At 40.3% G+C, this 27,621-nt stretch overlaps 2 protein-coding genes across 14 annotated transcripts in view; one reads left to right on the top strand and one right to left on the bottom strand.

Annotated features, from left to right (window-relative positions):
- Positions 1-21,542, top strand: part of cacna1c (calcium channel, voltage-dependent, L type, alpha 1C subunit) — a 218,210-nt gene extending 196,668 nt beyond the window's left edge. For 9 of the 12 annotated variants that reach the window (XM_039791494.1, XM_039791502.1, XM_039791498.1 and 6 more), the window contains 16 exons: positions 622-784; positions 1,563-1,690; positions 1,804-1,900; positions 2,365-2,467; positions 3,056-3,157; positions 3,381-3,508; positions 3,799-3,939; positions 4,821-5,185; positions 5,465-5,491; positions 7,377-7,505; positions 7,611-7,738; positions 7,939-8,036; positions 8,202-8,298; positions 8,525-8,633; positions 8,759-8,921; positions 10,306-21,542. In XM_039791494.1, coding sequence (XP_039647428.1) covers positions 622-784; positions 1,563-1,690; positions 1,804-1,900; positions 2,365-2,467; positions 3,056-3,157; positions 3,381-3,508; positions 3,799-3,939; positions 4,821-5,185; positions 5,465-5,491; positions 7,377-7,505; positions 7,611-7,738; positions 7,939-8,036; positions 8,202-8,298; positions 8,525-8,633; positions 8,759-8,921; positions 10,306-10,782 — 2,455 coding nt within the window. In that variant the 3' untranslated portion in view covers positions 10,783-21,542. The remainder of the gene's footprint in view (positions 1-621; positions 785-1,562; positions 1,691-1,803; positions 1,901-2,364; positions 2,468-3,055; positions 3,158-3,380; positions 3,509-3,798; positions 3,940-4,820; positions 5,186-5,464; positions 5,492-7,376; positions 7,506-7,610; positions 7,739-7,938; positions 8,037-8,201; positions 8,299-8,524; positions 8,634-8,758; positions 8,922-10,305) is intronic. The other 3 variants (XM_039791500.1, XM_039791499.1, XM_039791501.1) reach the window with 2 other exon arrangements.
- A 436-nt stretch (positions 21,543-21,978) lies between these two features.
- Positions 21,979-26,282, bottom strand: LOC120553267 (zinc finger protein 397-like). Of its 2 annotated transcripts, none has more exons than XM_039791505.1 (8): positions 26,155-26,282; positions 25,748-25,950; positions 25,264-25,374; positions 24,213-24,308; positions 23,940-24,050; positions 23,678-23,798; positions 23,231-23,434; positions 21,979-23,140 (listed from the first exon to the last, which is right to left on the bottom strand). In XM_039791505.1, exons 1-8 carry the CDS (start codon positions 26,177-26,179, stop codon positions 22,110-22,112), a joined length of 1,902 nt encoding a protein of 633 aa, XP_039647439.1. In that variant the 5' UTR covers positions 26,180-26,282; the 3' UTR covers positions 21,979-22,109. The 2 variants fall into 2 exon arrangements, with proteins under 2 accessions (XP_039647439.1, XP_039647440.1); XM_039791506.1 differs by having other exon boundaries at positions 26,161-26,282.
- Between the last annotated feature and the right edge of the window lie 1,339 nt (positions 26,283-27,621).

Raw genomic sequence — 27,621 nt, 5'->3', positions numbered from 1 at the left:
TTTTTTTTTTTCATATTCTATGTGCTGATCCCTTCATGGAATATTATAGCAATGGGCTTCCATTCAGAGAGACAGGATACTTGAATACTTCATATTGTTGTGTAATTTATATCCAGCAAACAGTCAACAAATAATAGCAAAGCCCTCCAACAATGATCAAAGAGTGAGAAAGCTCAATAGTACTCAGAACGGAAGACAGTTGATCTACAGCTCAACAAAAGCAAATAAGAAATATTATTTCTTTGCTGTTGCTCTGTAAATTCAGTGTATCAGGATATTATAATGATGTGATCATCTTTTTGCTCTTTACCGTGTTCACACTAACACTTATGCATATGTCTGTGTGTGTTTATGTGTCTGCCTCTCTTTGTCTTTGTATCTATGCGTGTGTGTGTGTGTTTTTTTCTATATGCTTGTTCACGTCCATGCATCTCTATATTTTAATGTTAATGCATAAATGCACATGTGACTTCATGCTGGTGCATGGGTGCGCACATGCACACAACTATGCATGAATGTGTACCTCTAATGTATCTGTATATGCGCGTATCTTTGCATGCATATCTGCGTCAACGTGTGTGCACATTTGTGTGGGTGTGTGCATGCATGTCTATCTATCAGATGTGCAACAGGTGAGGCATGGCAGGAGATCATGCTGGCGTGCTCGCCCGATCGGCCGTGTGAGAAAGGATCAACTAATGAGAACAACACGGCTAACGAGGACTGTGGCAGCCAGTTTTCCATTATTTACTTTGTCAGCTTCTACATGCTCTGTGCCTTTCTGGTGAGTACAGTGAGAGAGAATTTAGATTTTTAATGTGCCTCTTCTAAACAGATAGAAAGAAAATATTTCATACGATTATAGTAATCCCACTTAATCAATTACAGTTAGGCAAGGTGGCAAACACACTTCCAGAAAATGAAAATGTTATAAAAGTCAAGCCTGCAGGTGGTTAGCTTGCAAAAAGACTGGGCAAAAAAACTAGGTGTAAGAATGACATGTTGGGGTTTTATTCGGCACACTATTTCTTAGCCCGGCACAATGACTTCCTGGAGTCTTTTTGTCAACTACATGACATGTTAATTAGTTAATTAGTGTTTGTAGGCTGATTTTGTAACCTTTGGACAGAGCCAGGACAGCAGTTTCCTCCTGCATCCAGTCAAGTGGACCACAATGCAAATAAGCCCTAGGGCTTCATTGTGTTATCCTGACTTTGTTTTTTGTTTTTTTTATGTATGGTGTAAAGCTGTATCATATCTTATAAAGAAATGGTCAAATAAAATCAATCAATAAATCAAGTGCTAACCAAAGCTAACCATCCCCTGGCTGTAGCTTCATATTTTACCGTACAGACATGAGAGTTGTTTTGTCAAGCATGCAAACTATTCCTTTAAATGATAAAGATAAATAACTAAATAAAAAGTTTTACATTACATTTTACATTCAATACATGAAATAGTGATTCACTGCATGATGTTATAGGTCATAATTTGAAACAGGTAATCTATAATCGTCTAACATGTATTAGTGTAGTTTCTGACTGATTCCGGATTCTCCCCAGATCATAAACTTGTTTGTGGCCGTCATCATGGACAACTTTGACTACCTGACACGTGATTGGTCGATCCTGGGGCCTCATCATCTTGACGAATTCAAGAGGATCTGGGCTGAATATGACCCAGAGGCTAAGTAAGTTTACAGAGAATTAACAACATGACAATATGTCATCCAAATAATTTTATCATTCATCTGCAGAGGTTGTGTAGAGAGTCACTTTAACGTGACGTCTGTGCTGTTTCCAGGGGGAGGATAAAGCACCTGGATGTTGTGACTCTGCTGCGGAGAATCCAGCCTCCCCTCGGCTTTGGAAAGCTCTGTCCACACAGGGTGGCCTGCAAGGTAAACAAACACGCACACACATGGTGCCACAAATGCCCGAACATTGTGTGAAGGCAGCAGAAAATATACAAAATATTTGATTAGGCTTTCAAATTCAGAATTAATTCTGCTACTATTTGGGAGCATACTTGAAACCCTCTCTATTTGCCAGCTGTAAATATACAGAAATTTGTCATTCTTGATATCAATGTGATGACATATTGACAGCTCATAACACCTTCCATAGTGACTCAAATGGCACATTGACAACAGATTGTGCACAGAAAATATTTTAGATATTTAGACAGTGAAGTCCTTTCATAGGAAAATAATAGTGACCATAGTGTCAAACCACTGTCTGCTCATTTTCAACAAACTGTCAGCTGCCAATAAATACTGGCAGCTGACAGTTTGCACAGGAAATGTACCTGTTTTATTTTTTTTTAAATGTTCCATGATCAAACAAAATGTTCTCTCTAATGTAGCGTCTGGTGTCGATGAACATGCCTTTGAACAGTGATGGAACAGTGATGTTCAATGCCACGCTGTTTGCCCTGGTCAGAACAGCACTCAGGATCAAGACAGATGGTAAAAGACACACAACCAAACACTCTAACGCAATTGTACAGGCACAAGATACACACACACACACACACACACACACATACACAATGGTGGACACATCAGCACATATACATAGTGTATCACATAAGGAATTAGGGAATAGGGAATTAAATGTATTACCGTTTTGCGCAGTTTCAGTGTTTTTCTTCTTTTTTACTTTTATTTACTGCGGGAAGTTACATATTTACACACATTCACATCTGGAAGCTGGCCAATACAACCCCAGTCTGATCTTATGGCCACTGAGCAGCTACACTGGAGCAGTTGGCATCAAGGGTGATGAGGGAAGTGCTGATTTTTTACTTTTCCCACCCTGATTTATACACTCTACTAATCCCAACCACACAATGTAACATCGCTCCTGGCACATAGCAATCCTGGGAATCCTTAGACTCCAGTGTTAAAAGAACAAACAATATGCTGTCCCATAAATACAAATACAAACACACTTGTGTTGAGGCTTTCACACTAATAAGACTGTGTAGTAATGTAGTGTGCAACTATTAAAATACTTTAAACCTTACAGTATGTATGCTGTTCGTGTGTGTGCAGGTAACCTAGAGCAGGCCAATGAGGAACTGAGGTCAATAGTGAAGAAGATCTGGAAGAGAACCAGCATGAAGCTCTTGGATCAAGTAGTGCCCCCTGCTGGAGGTTGGTATACTCTGCACCACAGTTTCATACTCTGGAATTTAGCTCATCCATATCTAACAATAAACACAAATCTATAAAATGTGCACTTAACACTTAGTAATCATTACACTACATGCTGCAATTTCATTTTTCAATTTTTTCATTTTGTTAATTACTTATTTTAAGTATTATTATATTATATTATATTTTAAGCGCAATTGTAATATTTTTTTATTTCCTGCAGATGATGAGGTAACAGTCGGGAAGTTCTACGCTACCTTCCTCATCCAGGAATATTTCCGCAAGTTTAAGAAGAGGAAAGAACAGGGGCTGGTGGCCAAGGTGGCCCCCAAAACTGCCCTTTCTCTGCAGGTACACAAACATACAGAGAATGTTTCCCCTTGATCATAAATCTGTATATATTCGTCAGGAAATTCAGAAGTCAGCAGTAGATGTTTCAAATTTCAAATGATTAAAGAAATGTGAGGGGGGATATAATGTACAGCATATACCGAAGTAGGCTTTTTTATTATTCATTTCCAAAAAATCTTTTCTGTAAGTACAGATGCCTTGTTTCAGAGTTTTGACGGCAAAATAAACATGCTGATCACTGTGTTATTCAATGAAAGTGCAACACTTCAGTGTGTTTGCTCTGTGTGTAGGCGGGCCTGCGGACTTTGCATGACATCGGTCCAGAGATTCGGAGGGCCATCTCTGGAGACCTGACCGTGGAGGAGGAGCTGGATAAAGGCCTGAAGGAGCCTGTGTCGGCTGCATCCGAGGACGATATCTTCAGGGTAAAGGTTGGATACACACACCCTCACTCACTCTCCAGAGAGAGAGAGAGCGAGAGAGAGAGAGATGGATGATCGGCGTCCAGCTTGAAGCCATATTATTGCTCCATGCACAGACATGGACATGCATGTGCTCAGAGGATCAAAAATACATTTAAAAGGCTTCATTCTCCACCACATAGCTTGGCTACCAATTATTGCCGATACTGAACAAAATTTTAATAATTGGTCTGTGTATTTTAGAAGCACATCCAATGGCTGCAAAATAAAAACAGTTGAGCACTCTAACTGTAAGCCTCTGACAGAAACCTCATACACTCACACACACACAAACACACAGACATACATACGTACTTCTTCGCTCAAGGGTGAGTTATGCTAGTTATCAGTCTCCATTGTCATTGTTATTGCCACATTCATGCACTTTGTTTTGTTTACTGCTGTATTTCGTTACTTTTACGTACAATATGTGACACAAATGGACTGAAATATGTTTTTTTTCGAATTTAGACCAATAATTAATGCCTGATGTTTTCTGTCTCAATCATTCTGCTCCCATGTCAAAGATATCATATGTTAAAAATACATTTCTAGTTTTTGAGAATACATCACAAATATAATCTCTTCTTAGTTTGTTACACAAGGCCTTTGCTTTGCATTTACATCTTGGCTGAGTAAAGTTTTGTTGCTGGTGAATGTAACTGTAGACTGAGTGTTTGAGTGTAGTAAGATATATATTATAGATATTATATTATTTGGATTCCCCTTTTTCCACAATTCTCATCTTCGTTGTCATCGTTCCTTTACACTCTCTCTCTCTCCCTCTCTCCCTCTCTCTCTCTCTCTCTTTCTCTCCCTTCTCTTTCACCCTTTCTCTTCTCACCCCCCAGCGTACCGGTGGGTTGTTCAGCAACCACGTCAACTACTACAACCAGAGCGATGGCCACAGTTCCTTCCCACAGTCCTTTACTACCCAGCGTCCCTTGCACATCAGCCAGAAGGGCTCCCCTTGCGAAGGCGAGAGCCCGTCCCACGAGAAGCTTATGGACTCGACCACTTTCACCCCTTCCTCTTACTCTTCATCAGGCTCCAACGCAAACATCAACAATGCCAACAACACTAGCATGGTCGGTGTGACGACCCAGGGAATCAGTCGATTCCCAAGCCCGTCCATAAGCACTGTGGACGGGCACACAGGACAGCCACTCACCCCCATCCTGCTGCCAAGATCTGCATGGTGCTTTCCTCCAAAGAGGTGAGTGCAGGTTACATCTGCATTTTATCAAGTGTTTAACATTTTTTTCTTTTATTGACTTGATGTTTTGGAGTCTTTTATCCTTTCCTATTTAATGTGCTCCTGAACTGAGACAAGAATTATTAGTCTGTCTCTTTCATTTCCTGACCATCGTCACACATATTTGGTAAACATAATAAACATGACATTTTATTGCGGACATAAATGTTCTTCTATTTCCTTCACTTTCTTTTCCCTTCCTCCTCTCTTTCCCTGTCTCTTGTCGCTGGTGGCAAGCAGGACGTGTTTTTATGACACCCTCATGCGGTATGTTGCCAGGGGACAGAGAGAGAAAGTGTGTGTGTGTGTTGTGTTGTGTTAGTCCCCTAACTGCGTGCTAAAGGTTTCATAATGCTACATAAAATGGCATCACTGTCAGAGTGCTATAGTGAGACTTGCTATGCACATAATGCTTTAGTTGCTATAGCAAAAGCCTGGCTCTATGCTGTTACTATAAAATCTGCCATGGATAGACTGTTTGGTGCAACATGACCAAACCTTTCCTATCAAAGGCTCTTATTGCTGCTGTCTGGGTTAGACACAATGTCTGCTCTTTGTCTTATGTTCTGCTCTTTGTGCTCTGAACTTTTGCTCTGGATAGTCATAGTCTAGCAGCGCTTTAGACTTCTATTTTTGTTTACAAAATGTTTTGATCCTAGAAGGTCAGCCCGCGAGACAGCTCGGTCATAGTTAATTAGAGAGGAGCGTTAAACTAACTCACTTTCCCTGTGTAGAGACAGTAAGTGCTCTAGAAATAAGTGCTCCAGTACAAAGCAAAGTACAGTATAAGCTTTCCGATGCATCTCTTTGCTTGATTTAGCGACAGAGGTACCTTGACCCAGCTTGATCAAACTCATTAAGAACAGTCAGGATTTAATCGAATGCTGTTCTAACCCACAGTTTGCTGTGGAGCAGCTTAAATAGCTGTGGATTAAAGGGACATCTTGACATTTAGAAATTCTATTTAGTTTTTCTTCTTGAAGAAACAATTCGCACATCCAACAATTCTTCTGTGCAGGTATGTTGGAAAATATCACAAACTTCTTCAAAATCCTGCACTCTGCTCTTTCTATAGCATCACCATTTATAATAAAAAAAACTAACCGAAACATTGATGCTATAATGGGATGCTATAGCAAGAGCAGAGTACAGGATTTTCATTTTTTTCCAATTTAGTTCTTCTTCACCAGGCAGTTCTTCGTAGAAGTATATGTGCTGATGCCTAAAAAAACTAATAATCATTTGTATTTGTAAGTGTCTGTCATTAAAGAAAATGGGTAGTGCTAACTGCAAGTTAAGCAGTTTGTTATGACTCTTGGTTTTTATTTGAAACACAACAATTAACAAATAATTTTTTTGAAACTTGAAATGTCAGGATGTCTCCTTAAAGCTTAAGTCTAGAGTATGAAACAGATATGTACAGATAGGGTGACAAGACATCTTTGGAATACAAAGAGAATACAATTTAATACAGATTATATGCAGAGATTAGATTAAGATTGTCTCAAGAAAAGAAAACACACACAACCAAGATTTCAGTATTAAGACTTTCTTGTGTTTTCTACTCACCAAATTGTATCCAGGTTAATGTAGGCATTCCGTCCACTTCTTGAGAGATGAGCAACAAAGACAGCATCTGATTCCAGGACTTTATTTGCCTTTATTTTAAATGATGAGAACAGCATAAAAAAGTACCTGTTTAATTTCCCAGTATGACTACAATAAAATTCTGGTCTAGCTAACAACATTAGCTGTTATGAGCCATTACCTTATGTGTCCTAGTTTTTGTTTTTTAAAGATGTCTGCACCTCAGTCGTGCTATCAGTTTGTCATATTCCAGGTGTTGCCTTCGATGCTTTTTACCGTTACAAAATTTACAAAATAGTTGTAATTCCCACCGGCTTCTCCTTCTTTTCCTCTAGCTTTTTCTTTGTCTCCTTCCTCCTCTTTCTTTTTCCTACATGCCTCAGTGGGTTTCTCAGTCTCTCCTCCTAAGCTTCTCTCCGAGTTTTTTGCTAATCAGCTGCTTATTTTTTCTGTTTATGTTTACATCTGGTCGCATTTGTCCAATTGTTTTTCCATCTGTGGTCGGTGTTTTGTTCATTTTGTTTGTTTGTTTGTTTTGGTTGTGTGCTTGTTTCTTTGTCGGTAGCTCGGACTTAAGTGACAGCCGTCTGCCAATTATCCGAAGAGGCGAGGGGTCAACGGAGGAGACGTATGATGAGAGCTACGGCGACGACAGGGAGTACCACGAGGCCGACCACTCGCTCTCCTCTGACATGTACTGCTGAAACACACAGACAAGTCCTTTTCATCTCCAAATGTTATTGGTTTTGGGGTGTGTCTTTCATTAACTCCTCTTTGCGTGTCTTTGTGAACTCATTAGGCTGGTGTATCATGATGAGACATTTAAGCAGTTGACTCCCATGGAGGAAGGAGAGGAGGTAGAAGACAGAAGAGGAGGAGGAGGGTGGCAGTCTCCCAGGAGAGTCTTCCTCTGCCCCACTTCTCTGGGTGAGTAGACATGTGCAGATAGACATCGTTTACAATTTTTTTTTCAAAAGTATTGCTCCAATGCCTATTTTTTCTATATATGACTAATTTTTTTGTGTTTTCATATTTGTTGTGTGTGTGTGTGTGTGTGTGTGTTTGTGTGTGTGTGTGTGTGTGTGTGTGTGTGTGTGTGTGTGTGTGTGTGTGTGTGTGTGTGTCAGGGCGGAGATCGTCCTTCCATCTGGAGTGTCTCAGGAGACAGTCAAAGCCAGACATCTCCCAGAAGACGAGTGTACCGCTACATCTTGTACATCATCAGGTAGAAGATGCCCACAAAATAAACACAAACATACTCTCCCATTTGGATGCACATCAACAAGTTGTAAATACAGTATGTGAAGTTAAACTCCCATCCATGCTGTGTCTCCCTCCCCCCCCTTCCTGTTCCTCTCTTACACTGTCCCTCTGCTCTATCCTGCTCCAGGCTCTGGCAGTCGCAGGGTTGAGTCCTCTGTTAAGAAGGAGTCACTCCCCTACCCTCTTCAGCCAACTGTGCTCCACGCCTCCAGCTAGTCCCTTAGGTATAATACTACATCCTGTACACACATCAAAGGCAAAACATGTTGCATTCAATTTCTTCTGCAAGCAGAATTATTCCTTTATTTAATGAGGGAAAAAGCAGGTCACTGAATCCAGAATAGTGGATTTTGAAGTGCATATTGTTCTTGTCATGTTGCAGCTTTGTTGTTGTACTTGTTAAGATAGGTTTGTTCTCCTAATGGTTGCTTCTCTTGTTTTTTATTCTAGCCCATGGCAGTGATGCCTCGTACCAACGAGTGCCCTCTCTGAGGCTAGAGGGCTCCTCCTCCCATGAAAAGCTCAATACCAGCTTGCCCTCTGTCAACTCTGGGCCCTGGTAAGACTAAGTACATTGGAAAGAGCTGTTAAGTCACAGTACAATAGTCCAAGAAGCAATTATGATGATACTCATGATACTGTAGGAACAAAAATAATAATAATAAACTAATGTATTGCTCCTAGGTACAACGACAGTAATGGGAACAGCCGGGTGCCCAGTCCTAGCCCCAGCGTGTCAGTGTCCAATCAAAGACCACAACGGCCGGTGTCGCTCACAGTGCCCTCGCTACTGGGCAAAGACTCCAGCTCACTGTGTCACGGCAGTGCAGGCAGTCTGGTGGAGGCGGTGAGTTTGTGTGTGTGTGTGTGTGTGTGTGTGGGTGGGTGGGTGGGTGCATGCGTGTACAGCTTTGACAAGGTTACACGTTCGTCTGGCGCTAAAACAGTCCTCAGTTTTGAGGATTTGCTGCTTTTCTTTGTCTTATGTCAGTGATTCCCAGCCTGGGGGTTAAGACCTCTGCAGTGGGTTGAATCATAAATTCGAGGGGTTCATGATATGTTCTGCTACACAATGTTTAATTTGTATGTTTGCTTTTTAGTGAAATATTGGGTAGTTTTACCTCTTTAGGCCTTAAAACTTTTATAATTTATAGAATTATGACACCTGTGACGAGGGGTCGCAAGTAGACACTGCTTTATATTTAATTTAAAACAAGCAATTTGATGACCTTTGGCTTTAATAAATTACCATTGGCATTTTCCATTATTTTATAGACAAAACAATTTATCAAGAAAATAATCTGCAGATTAAATTAAATTTAAATGAACTAGTACAGTGCCCGTTCCAAACGTGTGTTTGGAACGGGCCGATTGCTCGGCGTCCTGTGCTGCTTGTAGCTTTCTCCAGAACCATTGTATCCCAAAATTACTTACAGAAGGACCCTAAAGCACTGTATACTACCAACTAACTGTGTACTTCTACTTCAGAGGAAAACAGTGTACTACTACATTTACCTGACAGACAAATGTTATGGTTACGTTGCAGATTCAGATTTTTACTCACAAAATATCACAATTAAAATATGGAGTAATCACAGACATTTGCCTCATGGACTCATGGCGGTGCACCATGCGCCATCCATCTGGCCCGTTATGAGAGCCAATCAGCAAAAATATGTGTAATCAACCACCAGAGCCGGACCTAGTACAGAGATAAACTGACGGCGGTGCTGTCTCGTCTTGACATTATTATCATTAACGAATTTGGATCTTGGCTCAACACCATTCAGTGGCTTTATTTCAGCTAAAAATGTAGTCAACGTTAACACAGTCACAGTCCGACGGAATGGCAGGACGAAAAAGACGAAGTGAAGAAAAGTTTGGTTGGTATATCCAGCAATCATGTAATGTTAGTAGCAGCAAAAAGTCAGAGCCGGTGAACCGCAATCAATGAGCCCACAACGGATGTAGCAACCTCGCCCCCACTGCTGTACAGAGCCTCGTACACACACACACACACACACACACACACACACACACACACACACACACACACAGAGGGTCCTCGATTTATAGTTAGATAAAAATAATCATTAGTTGCAGCCGTAACCGTTGCATCTTTTTCCTACTACATTAAAGTTGATTTTTCTCTCCCATTCCATCCCGCAATATATCTCTATCTTCCTCCCTTCCTCTCCATCCATTCCTTTCTTTCCCATTTCCCTCCCCAGGTGCTAATATCAGAGGGTTTGGGGCATTTCGCCCAGGACCCGTCGTTCATCGAGGCGACCAAAGCCGAGTTGGCTGATGCATGTGACATGACCATTGAAGAGATGGAGCACGCCGCTAACAACATTCTCAACGGCAACGCCGCCACCAACGCCACATCCTGCACCTCCTCCACCTCCCAGCACAGCCCCAACGGCAACCTCCTCCCCTTCCACACAGCAGCAGCAACGCACAGGGACCAAGTGGTCAGCGAGGGCGGGGAAGAAGCCAGAGGAAGCAGAGGCTCTGTCCATGAGCCGTCCTCGGTGGAGGAGCGGCAGGAGCTGCTAGCAGGGGGGAGGGGACGAGAAGAGGAGGAGGAAGAGGCGGTAGGGCGGGAGGAGGGGCAACACAGAAGCTTGGTTGTGATTGGAGGAGCGCAGCACAGGAACAGCGGGCTGTTGGAGGACGAGGATATGGAGTGTGTGACGAGTTTGTAGGAGTTAGATTGACGGGTTTGATTGGCCAACTGGCCCCTCTGACATCATCAGAGACTGACGCTTGTCAGTGCTGGGTAACAGCGCCGCAGCTAGCTCTGTCTGTCCCCGCCCCACTCACACACACACACACACACACACACACACACACACACACACACACACACACACACACACAGTGTCTGCCTCTCTGCCAGACGTAACCGCTCTGGACAATGGCGGCCAGTGACGCAACCAAACACCTGGTTATGACTTTGTTGGTTAATATGACTTTGTATGTGTGTGAATGTTTGTAGTCAAGTATACCACACTATACTCTATACTATCTGAGTGTATGCTTGTATGTGACCTATGATTTGTACGCGTGCGTGAGTGCGTGTGTTCTACACGTGTCTGAGTGTGTCTCTAAAGTGCCTCACAGTTTTATCATGTCCTCAAAGTGTGAAGAGCAGAAAAGTAGAGAGAAGCAAAAAAGCAAGGATAAAGTAGAAATGAAGGAAAGGTAGAAAGGAAACAACAGAAGCAGGAAGTCCTTTTATGGATTTCCTGCAGTCAACATAGTGTGTTTATTGTTTTCATTTCTTATGCCTACTTAGGTGTTGTGTTAGTGTTGTTTGTCTGGCCGCCATGAAGCCAGGTAGGGGACAGCAGACCAGCTCGGGGGGGTGGGGTCAGTTAAGGATTTCAATCTGACCACACCCACTTGTGGTCAAAGGTCAACACCTCCTTCTTGGTTCACTGATGATGAAGCGCTGTATTGAGTAAACGGGGCGAGGAAAAACCCTGTGTGAAATCTCTTCCTCTTCCAAAGCTAAGGAACCTTGGAGCACAGCCCTGCCAGCCTGGGGGTGGTATTAAGGTGACACACCACCCCTTGCCAAAAATCCCCAAGATTTTAGGGATGGCTCAACAGCCACAACAGGGCTTCTGTAGGGGGCCACAGGCAGAGAGAGACACTCTCTGGCCAACAGGAGGCTGGCCAGCTCTTTTGTCCGCTGTTCAGCGAGAGACAAACTCACCTCGTTCGTCACCTTGATCTGGCATCGCCTCCTCTGCCGCTTTTCCTTCTTTGACCACGCCCACCACCTGCCCCAAACAGGAAATAGGAGGAGCATTTGGTGGCTAAGCAAAGACAGCAAGCCCCCTTTTCTGCCTCATACCTCGCCGTTCCTTACTCCTTCCTCCCTCTTATTTGGTTATTCCACGACCCCTCTTCCTCCATCGCTGGGTTTTTTGCTTTTTTAGCCCTCGGGAGGTGAGTGTGTCAAATGGGGCAACAGAGACGGAGGGTGGAGGAGAGAACGGGAGTGACCGATTGAAAAGAAAACAAACTCGGGGCATGGATCTACAGAGGATCTGTCAGTCAATCAACCTCACTTCCTTCTCCAAGACCCTCCTCTTCCTCTCAGCGTAGAATCCTATTGGATTTGCTGCCACACACTCTCTCTACAGACCACGCCCACTATGTATTTAACAGTTCAATATTGTGCAAAACTGGCTAGCCATGACTATTTTGTTTTATATTCATGATGTTATTGGTTTAATTTATCCTTGATTTGTTTGCACAATCGGGGTGCTGTTCTTATAAATGTATTTTTGCTCGGTTTATTTTAGGAGAATTTTAAGAGGTTTTAAGTATTGAAGCAGGGCGTAGTGTTTGCGTGCGAGTGTATAACTATATTGGTGCGTGCGGGTGTGTGTCTGCGTTTTAGTACAGAATGTATGTATGCACGAATGTGTGAGATAGTGTGTGTGTATCTAAAAGGGGGTCTTTCTCTCTATCAGTATGCACCTTTTACAGATTGTATCTATTTATTTATTTATTTTTCCCAGAAGAGAAAAATGTGTGTGAGAATGTGCATTTGTATGTGTGTGTGCCTGTGTCCGAGTGGTTACTTATGTATTCTAAACAGCTGATTTTAAGCCTAGACAGTAAATTAAGGTAGCATTACAAGTATGGTATTTTGTGCGTGTGTGCGCGCAAGGGTGTGTGTGTGTGTGTGTGTGTGTGTGTGTGTATATGTGATAATGGGCCTCCTTAACACAGGGTTACCATGGACAGGCATGCTTCCAAAGCTTTGGGATTTCTTTAGCACGGTTTTTACTTTTTAGCCAAGCTGCAGTCAGAAGCCATTCTATCTTTGAAATTTTGTCATCGTATAATTTTTCTTTATTTCTCTGTTTAGATGTAATTAGGCGTACGGTCTCCAGCGAGGTCAGAGTGACGGTAAAGTTTACAGTAGTGATGAGTTTTGGCATTGCAGCTTGGCCAGAAGGGAACAAGCCTTTTGGCAATTGCTGCTTTTCTTCTTTATGGTGGATTGTTGCTCTGAATGGTAGAAGCACCAAATTCACACTGCCACAGTGACGCCTCGTGAATGAACTGGGGGGTGACGCACTGATTGCTCGGCTTTAACACACCATAATCACACAATTTCATAATTTAATCGTAGTTTAAACTCCAAATGAACTATTAGGGCTGGTGTACAGATGCTGCAAGACTTCTGAATCACATCTCTTTGTCTGAGGTCTGCTCATATCACAAAACATTATGATTTATTGTCATTGTTAGAAATAAAACAGCTCCCTGTCTGTAATATCATTTACTGGTAAAACTAATTACTGAAATAAATTATACTACAAACAGGTCATTTACTGTCAGTTGATAAGATGTGATAATTGTTTGGTTAACATGAAAACGAATTGAATACAGATCAGTAAACTGTCAGCTTGGAGGGAAGTTGTGTCCTGGATGATTCCCCAGTGGTGTGATTTTTGTCTTTTTATTTTCTTCTAATGGCTTTTAGGTAGCATGCTCACAACCTTTTACTGACCTTTATCTTTTATAGTTTGGATTCACCTGAGATAAGGTATGACCACATGATGCCATGGCCAGTTATGGACCTCAGGCACCTCAGTACATTACACAGGGCACAGGTCTCCCCTTGGTGTTGTATCTTCTCCAAAAAAAAAAACATTCCTAATGTCAGTATCACATCCTTGGTGCCAATTGTCACATTTATTGAACAACTTTATAGTATTTAAAACTGAAATGATTCAGTTCAGCTCTCTAAACCGTTAAAACATAATTGTCGTTGCCACCACAATCCGGATGCAAAGTCAACTGTACACTAGGCTAGTATTAAAAGCCTGTATCTTACCAGACCAGTGCTCACATGCAGGTACATCTCAGTGGATCTAGGCAAAAAGATTTTCTATGGTCAATTTTATGTTCGGGTTAGAGCATTAAAAAACGTACTTTTAAACTTACACTCTCTTATTAGCTCAAAAGAAAATTCTAATATTTTGCAACAGATGTTTATCTCTAAAGATTTCACTTTTAAATACATTGAATTCCCACCCAGAGACACTTTCACATGTAAACTTATAGCCATTAGTTTTCACTTTAATTTACCATTCCGGACTAACTGCTGAGCTCTCATTCCTACATGTTAACATGTTAAGCAGAGCAGGTTTGTGGCAGGGAAGGGTATGCATGAACACACTGCCATACACTGCATCCTGTGCCAGTAACAGACTTCTGACATTATTATGCAAACTAAATGTGAATGTTGAACGTGTTTTAGTGGCAGTGCTGTTGTTGTTTTGTGGTTATTATCATACTGCAAGGCCTGAAGAAGTCTGTGTTGTCAAAGGAATACCCTCCCTGACATGTAGTCTGTTCTTTTCTTCCTTTGGCCTCATAAAACATCTTCAGTATTTCTTTTTTTCTTTCAGTTATTTTAAAAGCAACTCATTAAAATAGTATTTATATTTAAACGACTTGGTACCATAAGTTAACAGACTACTTTTTGGCTAGTGGCTCACATCAGTTTCAGTATTTTAGTCAAACTTTAAGTCTAAAAGTTAGGAAAGCAGATTTAAAGTGTGGTCAAACATGTTAATGTGTGTGCAGCGAAGCACTTGGGTTCAGTTTTTGTGTGCACAATCTCACTTTGTGCTTTGGTTTTTGTTTCCACACTCTGTCGGATCAGCCCTGGTAAAGTTGATTTAACCCTGAACAAATTTAAAAGATATAATGAGTCCTCCTCCTGGTTATTAATGCTGGTTTACTCTATACCTAATGACTATAGGACTATAGTCTCAATCCTCAATAATAAATGTAACCAGCAGGCACCTGAATTGTAAAGTAGTAGTTTTTGTATCTAAACTGCTACAGAAAAGCCAGTATAGCAACAGCTGTGGATGTTACTCTCTCAAGGCAGTATTGATAAGAAAACATGTAATAAATGACATGGTTTCAATGAATTATCCAAAACAGAACCATTCTCAGACTTGACCAAGTTAAGAAAAAGGATGGGAAGATTTCCACAATCACTGATCAATAGTCACATTCATAAATGTTCATTATCATCTCCAGCTTTGAGGATAAAAGAACATAGATAATGCATACATGCACCTCAGAAACTACAGTTCAAATGCTTTACCTTTGTGTTCCTAATAAACGTCCACTTACATATTATAGACACACACATTCAGAGTAACCCCGCATATCAGAAGTGCAAACCCGGGCTTTGTTGTTTCTGTTAAAAAGTTCTTTGATTTCAAACGCTGGTGAGAGAGCTATAGAGGCATGTGGTGCCCCTGTGTGGAGTGGAGCAGCATTGCAGTTTTTATGTTACATATAGGTTGAACTATGAGTTGTATATGGTATGAGTGGGTGTAATCCTGCATCCCACAAGATATGCAAAAACAATGCAATAACTATGACTGTATACAAGGTTTCCCGAAGTAAATATATTTGTGAAAGTGGAAAAAAAAATATCATGACCATGTATAGTTCTTTTTTTTTTTTTTTTACATTTTGACGTAAACTCAGTGGTTTACATGCCAGAGAAACCTAACATACTTGAAATCAGGTACATTGCAGTGCAGTATAGTAAAGAGTATTTATTTATCTTTCTCGTGCCAGGGTGTTGGATCTGCATCTGCAGTCTAAAATGTGTATTGAGACATCGACATGAAATTGGTGTTTTTTGCTTGCGGCTTAACTTCCAGCCAGTGTAGCCCCAGGATGAAAATCTGATCGTTTACTTTGATGACTCAGCAGCAAAAACAACTAGCTTCACCTCCCTGACTCAATATGTGTTTGACTGCATCTCTTTCTCCTGTTTATTTCCTGTTTTAAATGGATTAAGCTATTAGGGTGTACCATCAGTATTGCATGAGGTCCACATGTTGACATTGAGTGTGCCAGGTTTTGCAGTCTTTTTGTTTTGATCAGGTTAAGTATCATATCCCATTATGACAGTAGCTATTTCTATTTAGTGTACATATGATTAAAGTCAGTATTTTTTCTCTAGATAAACATCTGAGTGTGGACAGCAGGAGGGGTGTTCGGAAGGTGATTTTGCATATCTTGTGTCCTCCGGGCTCTTAGTTCATTTTCTGATTCCTAACCCCGAGAAGGACAGAGCTCATGTTTATATGATTGTCGAACGTTGAGAGAGAAAGCAAACTACAGTATTTTTACTCCACAGTTATGACAGGTGTCACTATTTCTTTGCCTATGTGTTGCCATAGTCTCTGCTTTCAACTTGTATCTTTTCCTTGTTTGACATTTGGAAGATGGACCAGTGGGAATCATTTTTATGAAATGGACCAAATCACCCATAATTAGTAGTTTTGTTTTTTACAAAACATATTGGTGGCTCAGGACAGACAAACACAGAGGCAGGAGCTACATAGCACGTACACACTCGATTGCTTACTTGCTATGTTCAAGCACAAAGTAAACTGTATACATGAAAACGTCAACTTAAAATCCACAGGTTAAACTGAAGCGGTGTCCCAATTCCATACCACACACTAATTCTGAGCAGTTTTTAAGTATTTAGTGTGTTCAGATATATAATGTAAGTAAAAGTATAAGGGGGACTCGCAAGATTGAAAGAAGAATGGTAGAAATCGATGGAGCAGAGGCTGAGATATCCTGACGTTTAGACCTAAATATGCTTTTCTATACACCCTCCCTGCCCACATATTTTAAACTTCATGGTTTCTAAAACTAATTGAAGATTATCAATATCACTATCATTCAAATTATAGTGTAATTTTAAAGTCAGTTTAATCGACATTGGACAGTGTAGCATAACATGGTTAGGTATGCTGATTTACTGTAAACCAACAGCAAAAACATAATATATATATAGGTATGTAGTTATATACAATAAGTGTGTAGTATGGAATTGGAACACAGCAGTGTTTTTTGTCCACCCTGCCGGTAATAGACCCTTAACAGCTGGTATTTTGACTAATCAGCAGTAAAAGCACAGGTGCAACTTATAACCTTAAACATGGCTTACTTCCATTTTGGTGTGCCAGTAAACCGGTGTGCATCAAACCTCAGCTGTGAAGCTGGAACCACTAAATGGGAAGTCGCCATTATTAATAATATTAGTTATACCTGTGTTTTGCAAGTCTGTTGTGTGTGTTTATGTAGCTGTGGTCTCTGGCCAAACCCCTCTGCCATAAAGGGTGCAGGTCAAATTCAAGTCATTTCCTCAAGTGAAAGCAAAGAAAGAGAGAGAATAAAGGAGACGGAAGACAATCTGTTGATGACAATGGGAAGCAGTGGGTGTTTGGTCTGCGTAAGAGTGTTGGATCAAGAGTATCTTTTGGGGATTGTTGAAGATTTTATTTCATCATGTTTGAATTTCAGGGTGCTCTAAGTTCTTACATGGTGAATTATATATCCAAGTAATGTATGTGCATGAGTTCTCTCTCTAGGGATATAAAGTATTGGTCCTATGTGAATGATAATATCTGTATCTCACCACTAGCCAATGATTGTATGTTTTTTATACACCACATACCATATTATAGCAAGAAATATATGAATATATAATATTTAATCACCAGAATGTTATAATAAGGAAAAGGCAGGACACTTGTTTGGGAATGTAGTTAGTGAAATGTTGGTTATGAAAATGTGTTATATAAGCCTACTGACTGAGAGTCAGTAAGAATTTAGTCCCACTTTACTGACTGTATTTTTGACCAATAGGGAACCAGCAGGGAATCATGTAGCCTAGTTATATTTACAGAAGAAGAATTAACATTGTATGTTTCAGCTGATGGCATATACACAATGGGCTTTAAGGTCGTTTCACCACCGCCTTGGATGATTCAGATGACATAATTAACCACAGCTAAGCCCCCTCGAAATCAATCCATTACCAGTGCTGTGACTCCAGAAGTAGACAGGCTCTTTGTTCAGCTTTTAAAGACACTAGGGTACAGAAATGAATGTGGTTCACTTGCCACATTTCCCAATTTTACTTAAAATTTTAGGCAACAGCGAGATCTGAAATCTAGCGTGTTTGCGTTTAGTTTTTTGTTTTTTTCGTGAAGTGAGCTGAAAGACAGTAACCTACCAGCAACCTGTCAGCGTAGGTCAAAGTCTGGACATTTTCCTACTGTAGCACCGAGAGACCTGTCTCTCTTTCACTAGTCAATACACACACATATACACTGTACACTTTTTCAAATGCATTATCAAAGCTATTAAAGACATCAAACCAAAAGAATCCTCCTATCAAGGACTAGCTCTCTTTATAGTTTGAGCCATGAAAATCATGTAGCTTCTATTTTTTTCTTCCAAGAAAGGAATTAGAGGACTTGAACTATATAAGTGTAGATATATTCTTATTAAATGCAGGAAGAGGAGTAGTTCAGCATCTGACTAGCTCAATGATTTTGTGGGTTAATGCTGAATTTATTTATAATTTATTCTGCATCTTGACAGTAAGGGTGTTAAGAAACCATGTTATGTTTGTGTGAAAGAGCTGCTGTACATGACAGAGTACATTTCAAGCTGCTCAGTATTAAAAAAAAAAAAGATATGTCATCGAACATGCTTTTTATTTTACACATGCCATTTTAAAAAGTATTAGAGTTCTGTGTTTATCCTAAACTATACACAGATATGTGCTCAATTTAACAGAGAGTGTAAGGCTGGAAAGCAGGAGTTGTGTTATTCTTCCTGTCTTAGTCACTCAGACTCCCTCATATATATATATCTATATATAGATATATATATATATATATATATATATATATATGCGTTATATTTTCTTGTAAACCAAAGTGTTGTTGATCATTGTTTGATCCTGACAAACATATTTTAAGAGGACTATTTTGAATATAGATTTTATTTTACTTTTTTCCTAGGTAAAAAAAAAAATCAGCATAGCCTGTTGTAGGACTCAAATTCAATCTAATTCAAATTTCCCTGTTCTGGAGAAACAAGAGAGGATCATCTCTTTGTTTTTCTCTTGTACAGATGTCTTGACATCGATGCTGATGGACGCTTTGGGGAATGGAGCAGAACGCGAAAGGGAATATACTATAAAATACACATTTATATTGCAAGTGTCTTCTATTTTATATATATAAATATAGAGAGAGAGAATCAAACTATATCTAAATTATATGATGGTAAATGATAGTTTACTTTGCAGAGGATCAAAAGAAACCATGTGAAAAATCACATTCAATTCACAGCCTGCTAAATATAAATGATTCATAGTTATTGGATGGGTTTTGGAGGCAAATTGATTGCAGTGTTTAAACTTTGATCAGTATTGAAAAAATCTTAACCAACCCTCTGCATAGTGTGCTGCACTGGCTCATATTGTTTAACACTCAAACGCTCCTAGACATGTGTGAAGTCTTCACAGATCAGTCTTGAGAAATATTGGATTTTTTCACTCGAGATGGTGGTGAGGAACAAAAATATGATTAATTTACTTCCTTTTGAAATGAACCAAATAGATATTTGCTTGCCTGATAGATTTAGAAATAGCGTAAAGGATTGTTAGATATATAACCCACCCATTGTGTAGCAACACCTACAGCAGCACCCATATGTAAACATTTAGGACAACTGTTAGTATTGGAAGGACCTTGAAAGCCTTGTGTTTATCACTCATTCCTTCTTTTATCAGTCATACACTTAAGTCAGTAATAACTTATAAAGGAGATCCCTGTTTGCACATGTTAGCATATCTGAGTTTGCCACAGAGATTGCTCTTTGTGTTTACTTTGATGGAGAAAGCTGCGCCCACAGCTTATGGATTGAGGAAAGGAGTTTTGTGTACCAGCTAGTGTTTCTAACATTGACTTTCTTCAGGATATAACTTCAGCTAACAACTCTGAGCTCCTGAGGTGTGGCAGCAGCTTTACGATGCAGACTTTCTGTCGGTGTTTCTGGTGGTAAAACAGCTCCTCGGTAGATCCACAAATGTCTGTGCCTCCCTTCATCTACTACTGTCTAATTTTAATGATACTTAACTACTTAACATTGCACACACAAATGATGATTTCATCCCTTGAACGTGCAGCGATGCTCATACAAATCTGGAAAATTAAAGTATTTGAGAGTATTTTAGACTACTAGTTTATGTTTGGATATTTAGCATCCCTTAATGGAAGAAAATGTCATCTCAGTTTTGACCACCACTTTCATAAAGAATCAGATTTTAACTCTTAGCCGACACATAGGATCGCTACAAACTTTGATTCCAAGTGGGTTTGTCTCCACACAGAAAGCCACACTTGACCACAGAGAGTTAGAAACAAACAGGTGTTGTATGCCTGTGTGTGTAATGAATGAGTTGACCCATCTGAGAGCAGTGTCATGTACATTATCAGTGTTTTCTTCCGTGAGTTATTTCTTGCTGGTTTGGAAACGCCTCTTTAACAGCATGCAGGCGTTGACTAATTTTTCTTTACCCAGGCAGGGGGATGCTGGCCTTTTTCGCCAGCCTGATGATTCAATGGCAGGTGATCCACAGCTCCATATACAGTAGTGTTTGGCGAAGGCTATCCTGTTCCTTATTTACTGGGTAAATGCCATGGCTATGTGGCTCTGTCCTCCACTGGTCAGTAGTGTCTTATGATCTTGTTCGTAGTCTTAGTTCACTACTCATGCAAAGTGTTAAAGGGCCTTTGACAGGATTGAGCTGTTTGTTTGTTTGTCTGTTATTATTTTGTATGGAGAGAGGTTTTCACACAGAGACCAATTTGTTGTAATATTAGTACGTGACGCTACTGTTAAATGTAGTATTTAATAACAGCACTATTTATGGTCAAAATAAATGAACTTGAGTGTGTAATTGTACTTGCGGTAGCTTTGGAGGCAGGTGGTCATTTTGTAACTGTTCTTAAAACATAAGCCACTCCCCCTCGACTGCGAGGGATATCATTGGTTCGGAGGTTGCTAAGTGACACTGGCCCAACATAATTTGGTTTCCTCAGTCACCATTTGTCTCTTCGGTGACGACTGCATGGTCTCACAGTTGACATTCCCTTTTTTTTTTTCTTCTTCTTCTTTTTCTAATGGAGAGTTCTTGATTTCATTTTTGTTCATTCACTTAATTTTACATTTTAGAAAGGGAAAGAATGCAAATGAAATAAATCTGAATATTAATTCAATCACTTTTTCTACTCCTATTTTCAATAAAAAGTGAAACGAAAAAAACCAAACAAAAAGTTGATTTGTAAATAAGTAATGTACAGTTTGTATCTGTAACTTGTCAGTCTGTCATTGGTGACAGAGTCTGTCTTGCTTATAACGCACGCTACCAGTAAATAAAAAAAAAAGGAAAAAGTATATTTAGACTGTATGGTCCCTTGAAAGCAAGTTTTAAATTAATATCTGATGTATATTCCTGTAACATTGCATTTTTATCTGAGGAATGATGTTATTAAAAAATTGCAAATAAATTGCATTTCCTACAGCTCTGTTTTTACATTTGTATTTCAGGTCATATTCCTCGCACTGTGTCTTGGTAGACCAGGGCTGAAACCCAGCTAACATCATATATCGTCATTACATTTATAGTAAATGATTATTATTTTCCAAATAACTGTGACCCACACAGTATTTAAAAACTGAAAGATAAATCGTGCATCAAATAATTGTCTTGTTCACCCTCGCAGCTTTTCTAATGTACACATTCAGCTGTGTGTGAGGGTATTTTGCTCACAGTTTAATATGACTGACGATCGTCAGGCGAAGTTGGGTGCAGAATTTGGAGAAAAAAAGCACACAAAAAAAAGGTGACGCAAAGCAGGATCCTAAAACAAAACAATGACATCAGTATTGGTGATTGGAACCAGCTGCTAACATGCACAAGTTTGGTAACTGGATGCAATGAAGAAACCCTAAGCAGATAAGAGGAATTTCAAATACTTTACTTTCCAATTGTTACTACGGATTACACAATAATACTTCATTTGGGGTTTTCAAAAAAACTAGACAAGGCATTATTTATGACTACATTCTCCTTTCTAACAACCTCACGTTACGTGTCAAGTTTATGAGTTGCCAAATGTCTTTTCAGGTTCCCCTTCTGGGAAAATTCTTTCTCACAGTTTGGACACTTAAATGGTTTCACCCCATTGTGGCTGAGCGTGTGTCTTTTCAGGCAGTTCAGTGTAAGGAAACGCTTCGGGCACTCCGAGCACAGGTATGGACGCTCCCCCGTGTGAGAGCGCGTGTGCACAATCAGGTGACTCTTGCTGGAGAAACCCTTCCCGCAGTGTGTGCAGGTGTACGGCATCTCGCCCGTGTGGGACCGAGTGTGCAGCAGCAGCTCCCCGGAGGACAAAAAGGACTTCCCACATGTGGTGCACAAGTAATTCTTCTCCCCTTTGTGCATCTGCATGTGTCTTGTAATCCCTGCTTTGCTGAACCCTTTCCCACAGATCGTACACAGGTTGCTGGGGCCTTCATGCAGGCGTTCATGTTGCTTGAGCGAATAGTTGCACAGGAATCCCTTGTTGCACTGGCTGCAGACGAATATCCGTCCTCTCTTGTGGAGTCTCTGGTGCTGATAATAACCTGACGAGCTGGTGAAGCCCTTCTCACATTGGGTGCAGCTGTAGGCAAAGCTGTGAAGCTTCATGTGAGTCTTAAGTTGATTTGGAAGTTCAAAAACCTTTTCACACTTCAGGCATTTGGTTTCTTCCTCTGTGAAGTTTTTGTTGACAGGTCGCGTGCTCAGAAACCTTTTGTCGTCCCCCGTGGGCTCTTTCCGTCTACGTCGTTCCTTGTTTTCTAAGTTGTCCTTCTTCTGCTTGCGTTCACGCTTTTTTCTAACACCGCTTTTTGGTTTATGTTTCCTCTTTATCCCGGAGTTGCCTTCTACGTTCTTCTTTTCACTGGTCATGTCTTTACTTTTCTGCTGGGCCTTTGCTCTGGCTTTGTTCACAGATAGTTTTTTCTGAATGGGAGTTACTATGTGGTGCTCACTCTGGATGTGCTCTTGGACCTTTCTCTTCAGGAGGTGAGCGAATGAACACTGAGGGCAGATGAATAAACGCGACAGAGGACCTAAAAAGATGAAAGCAAGAAAAACAGCAAGTTAGTAAAATAAGATTTTGGACAAAATCTGGTCTGCTACTACAACTGATCGTTTCTAACCTGATTCCCTAATTGGCAACAAATCATCTGCAGTGGCGTCTGAGCTTCGACTCGAGTCTTCTTCTAAATATTCCGATGCCAGGGTCTCTTCCTCATTGTCATAATCATCATCCTCACTGTAAGACTCAGTAAACCGTTCCACTCCAGATCGAGCAGGGAGGGCCAGAGTGGACAAAACGATATCGCCCTCACTGCTGGAAGGAGCTGTTGGTAGAGGAAGGCATTTAACATTTACACATTAGAGTCACTTGTTATAGTGACGGGAGCATGAATTCCTGCTACAAATCGGAACAAAGTTGCATTTGTTGTCCAAGAACAAAAACAAGACAATGTAAGAAAGAAAGCAAAACAGCAGAAAGGAAACAAACAAGAAGAAACTGTCTTTCCGAACCTTGATCTTTTGCATGGATGGAACTCTGTTCCTCTTGCCTTTTCTGTTAAACTTACCAGAGCTGAGAGTCCCTGACTGTCTGTGATGAAGCAGCAGAGTCTTCAGGGCAAAGGGTTCAGACAGATGCTGTCCTAATTCTTCTGACACAGATGTTGTTTCTGTGAGCCATGCTGCTGTCTGAGGCACAGAGAGAAGACCACAGAGATGCAGGTTGGCAAGAGAAACAATACTGTATATTTACAGACCTCAAAGCAAAAGCACAAAAAAAAGAAAATCCAGTGACATCCAGACACATTTCACACTGAAAAACAAGAATACCTGTTGCAGGTCTGGTACGGGCAGCAGATGCTCCAGCCTGGACAGGAACTCAGACACCAGCTGCTGCAGTCTTTGGTCATAATTAGAGCCGTAGTTTGCAGGAAACACCTCCTACAGAAACAGCCAAATTATCAACACATCGGTTGATGAATCTCTGGATTTAATGAGATCAACATTTAATCTTTTCATGTCTTTTGTCAAAATAAATGAGCTCTGTATCCCTTCCATCCCCTTGATCTTTAAGAGATATTAATTGCTCACAGATAGACTCACTTGGAAGAAGAACTCCTTTTCAAAAGGAACATTCAAAATGTTCTGAACCAGGCTGGCAAAGTTGGTGTAAGAGGTCTTCAGTATATCACCATTGGCCTGTCAAGAAATTGACAGCAATACAGTGTCAAGAAATTGACAACAATACAGATGAAAAAATTTTAATTATAAAATGTAGGGTTTTATTTCAGAATCAAATCCTGCCTCTCGTTCAAATCTAGAAAGAGGCTGGTCAATGCCACTTTTATGTCTGTACTTGACTTTGGTGATGTTTTATACATGCATGCTTCGTCTAAAAGTTTACATGCACTGGACACTGTACATCATGGAGCTCTGAGGTTCATCACTGGTATGAAAGCCCTCACTCACCAATGTGAATTATATGAACGTGTTGGATGGCCTTCTTTATCAACACGGAGACTTCAACACTGGCATACTCTCATATACAAGGCTATTTTAGGTCTCCTCATTCCTACCTTCTGACCTATATCAATGTAAACAGTACCGGGACATACAATCTTCGTTCTCAGGATCTTTTCATTCTGTCTGTTCCAAAGGTTAGAACTGAGCTGGGGAAAAAGGCCTTTAAGTTTACTGCTCCCTCTACAAGGAACAAGTTACAGAAATCCATGAAACTTACTGAACTAGTCTCATTGGTCACTTTTAAGAGGATGTTATTTGACTTGGAGGCAGCCACATCTGGCTGTAGATGTTTTACCTGATGTGTTTGGGATTCTGGTTGACTTTGAGGGATTTGCTGTTTCAGTTGTTTTATGTTCTTAGTGTTTTTGTGTATTTTGTATTTGCATGTACTGTATGTGTAGTTGTACTGCTGCCTGCCTTGGCCAGGACAACGAGTTTCTTCCTGGTTAAATAAAGGTTAATAAAAATAAAATAAATATATATAATTAATTATAATTAACAGTAATGGTGTTACAGATTATTAATTTTGGAACTCCATATTTTTGAGGACTATGAGAACGCCCAAGATTTCTAAATGTGTGTTGTCCATGTTTAGTGTGTGGAGCAGCTCTTTTTCTTTAAAAAAACCCACCATCTGATCAGTGGAGCTCAGTTCAGCGCTGCAGGTGTGAATCTTATCCAGGTGACTCTGGATGGTCTGCAGGTTGGCGACGCCATCACCACGACACAGCTCCAGAACCAGCTGCAACAAGGCAAAGGTGGGAGACCGGTAACTCAAAAGAGCATGACACAGCAGGGACAATTTCTATTATAAGAGAGGACCACTGTATGTTGGATAAGCACATGTAACTAATAACAAGACACATACTAACATTACAACTAAGACAATTACAAAAAAATCATTAATAAATAAGTCAAATGGGGAATCATTATATTACGTCATGATTTCAAATGTCAAATGTGTCCCTTGGAGCCACTGAGGGAAACGGGTACAAGGAGGGCCAATGAACATCTTGGCATCACTGGCATTCAGATTTAATTTTTAATTTTTATTAATTGAATTCAATACTGTTGATAAAGAGAAGGATCGCAGTTCCGAGTAGCTAATTCCTCACCCTTGCTCTCAGGCCCAGGATGAGCTGAGCTCTGTGGCTGGGACTCAGAAGCTCTGGGACGATCTCTGTCGCCAAACAGATGAAGTCCACCAGCTTGTCGTACTGCATCACACTGTGCTGCTGTACTATTTTCCATATGAAAGCAGACATTAGTCTGACTGGCGGGACGAGGAGATGTAAGGAGGCCGGAGGAAGAGGGGAACCTGCAAAGCACAATTGAGAATAGCGTAATGGGATTAATTAATTAGGTAAATTGTATCAAATGACCATTTGCAAGCGATTTGACCACAACTCTATCCGAGGATAAGCTAACGTTAGCTTAGCTAGTTAATAACTGTATTAGTAACTGCATTATTTGGTAAAATGACTAGCTGCGAATAGCAGCCGATAACTAAATGAATAATTACCCAAACCTTTGTTTTTCCACGCCATTTCTTAGTTTAAACACGACTAGAAAATAAACAAAATACCAGTTTTGCATTCATCTGAATGAGGAATGAGTAGCTAGCTAAGGAAATACTCCTAACTTCCGGCTAAAACGGATGTTATGAAAACTGTCGTCCTGTATGCGATTTCCTTCAAAATAAAAGATGCAATGTTCAATTAGGCCGAGATATTCAAAGAAGATGTCTATGTGGTGCTGCAGACATATGCGAAAATAGTCGAAAACCCTTTTGCAATTATGTAAGCACATAATGTAATCTGAAAACTGCTGCCCTGATTAAAAAAACAATGCAACTGATCTCAGCTGGTATTCTGTCTGGAATGCAGTGGAATGGACATTTCTATGTGATTCTAAACGTTTGACCGGTAGTGTGCATACATACAGTAGCCTAACCTACATACATACATACATACATACATACATGCATACATACATACATACATACATACATACATACATACATACATACATACATACATACATACATACATACATACATAGGCCTACACTAGACCAGATGGTTCTCAAACTGTGGTACAAGTACAACTGGTGGTACGTGACCTTCCTCTAGCGGTACACGTTTGGAATCTCAAGATATTTAAAAAATAAATTGAAATAAATTAATTTAAAAACATAATACTATAGAAACACTACAACATTGCTAATAATAAAACCTAAACTATGATCAGTTAAAGGTAATTTAAAATAGGCTAACAGCGTGTTTTAGGTGTAAATAGTTTTGTTTCGATATCAGCCTGCTAACTAGTCACGTTCATGAATGCGTGCGCATACATCGATAATTAGTTACAAGCTGGAGGGACTGAGGAAGTACAGCGTGGCTGTGGCTGTCAACAATAATGCTTTTAGGAATAAACTGCCTCCTGTGTGTGTGACCTTAGTGACCCCTCTGTTCCTACTTTATGCCCAGCTGTCTTCCAGCAGTTTGAGCCAGTTTCACTCCACCTTCTCTCTGACATAGCTAAGCAGCTTCGTCCGGCTAATTGCCTGCTGGACAGTATCCCTGCCCGCTTACTCAAAGATGTTTTTAACACTGTTGGGTCCAGTATTTTATCCTTAGTTAACTCATCTCTCAGCTCAGGGTGTGTTCCAGCTGCTTTTAAACATGCTGTTGTGCAACCACTTTTAAAAAAGAAAAATCTGGATCCGTCAGTTTTGTCTAACTTTAGACCTATTTCTAAACTTCCCTTTTTATCTGAAGTTTGGAGGTTGTTTTTAATCAACTTCAATCATTTTTAGATGATTTTAGTATTTATGAAAAGTTCCAGTCTGGTTTTAAGCCCCGTCACAGTAGCCTACTGAAACTGCTCTTCTAAGAGTCTACAACGACCTTCTCTTAGCGGTCGACTCAGGAAACTCCGCTGTTTTAGTGCTCTTAGATTTGACTGCTGCCTTTGACACTGTCAACCAC

This window comes from Perca fluviatilis, chromosome 23, assembly GCF_010015445.1.
Source record: "Perca fluviatilis chromosome 23, GENO_Pfluv_1.0, whole genome shotgun sequence".
Lineage (NCBI taxonomy): Eukaryota > Metazoa > Chordata > Actinopteri > Perciformes > Percidae > Perca > Perca fluviatilis.
The sequence above is the reverse complement of the archived record's forward strand: the minus strand, read 5'-3'. Positions and strand labels throughout refer to the sequence as shown.

What these genes read in the sequence shown, in the direction of transcription:
- LOC120553267 (XM_039791505.1), bottom strand. Translation starts at nt 26,179, where the DNA reads ATGGCGTGGAAAAACAAAGGTTTGG. An exon ending in TGAGCTCCACTGATCAGATG is followed by an intron (nt 24,309 to 25,263) that starts GTGGGTTTTTTT and finishes ATTTCTTGACAG; the next exon opens with GCCAATGGTGATATACTGAA. An exon ending in GTTGCCAATTAGGGAATCAG is followed by an intron (nt 23,141 to 23,230) that starts GTTAGAAACGAT and finishes TCATCTTTTTAG; the next exon opens with GTCCTCTGTCGCGTTTATTC.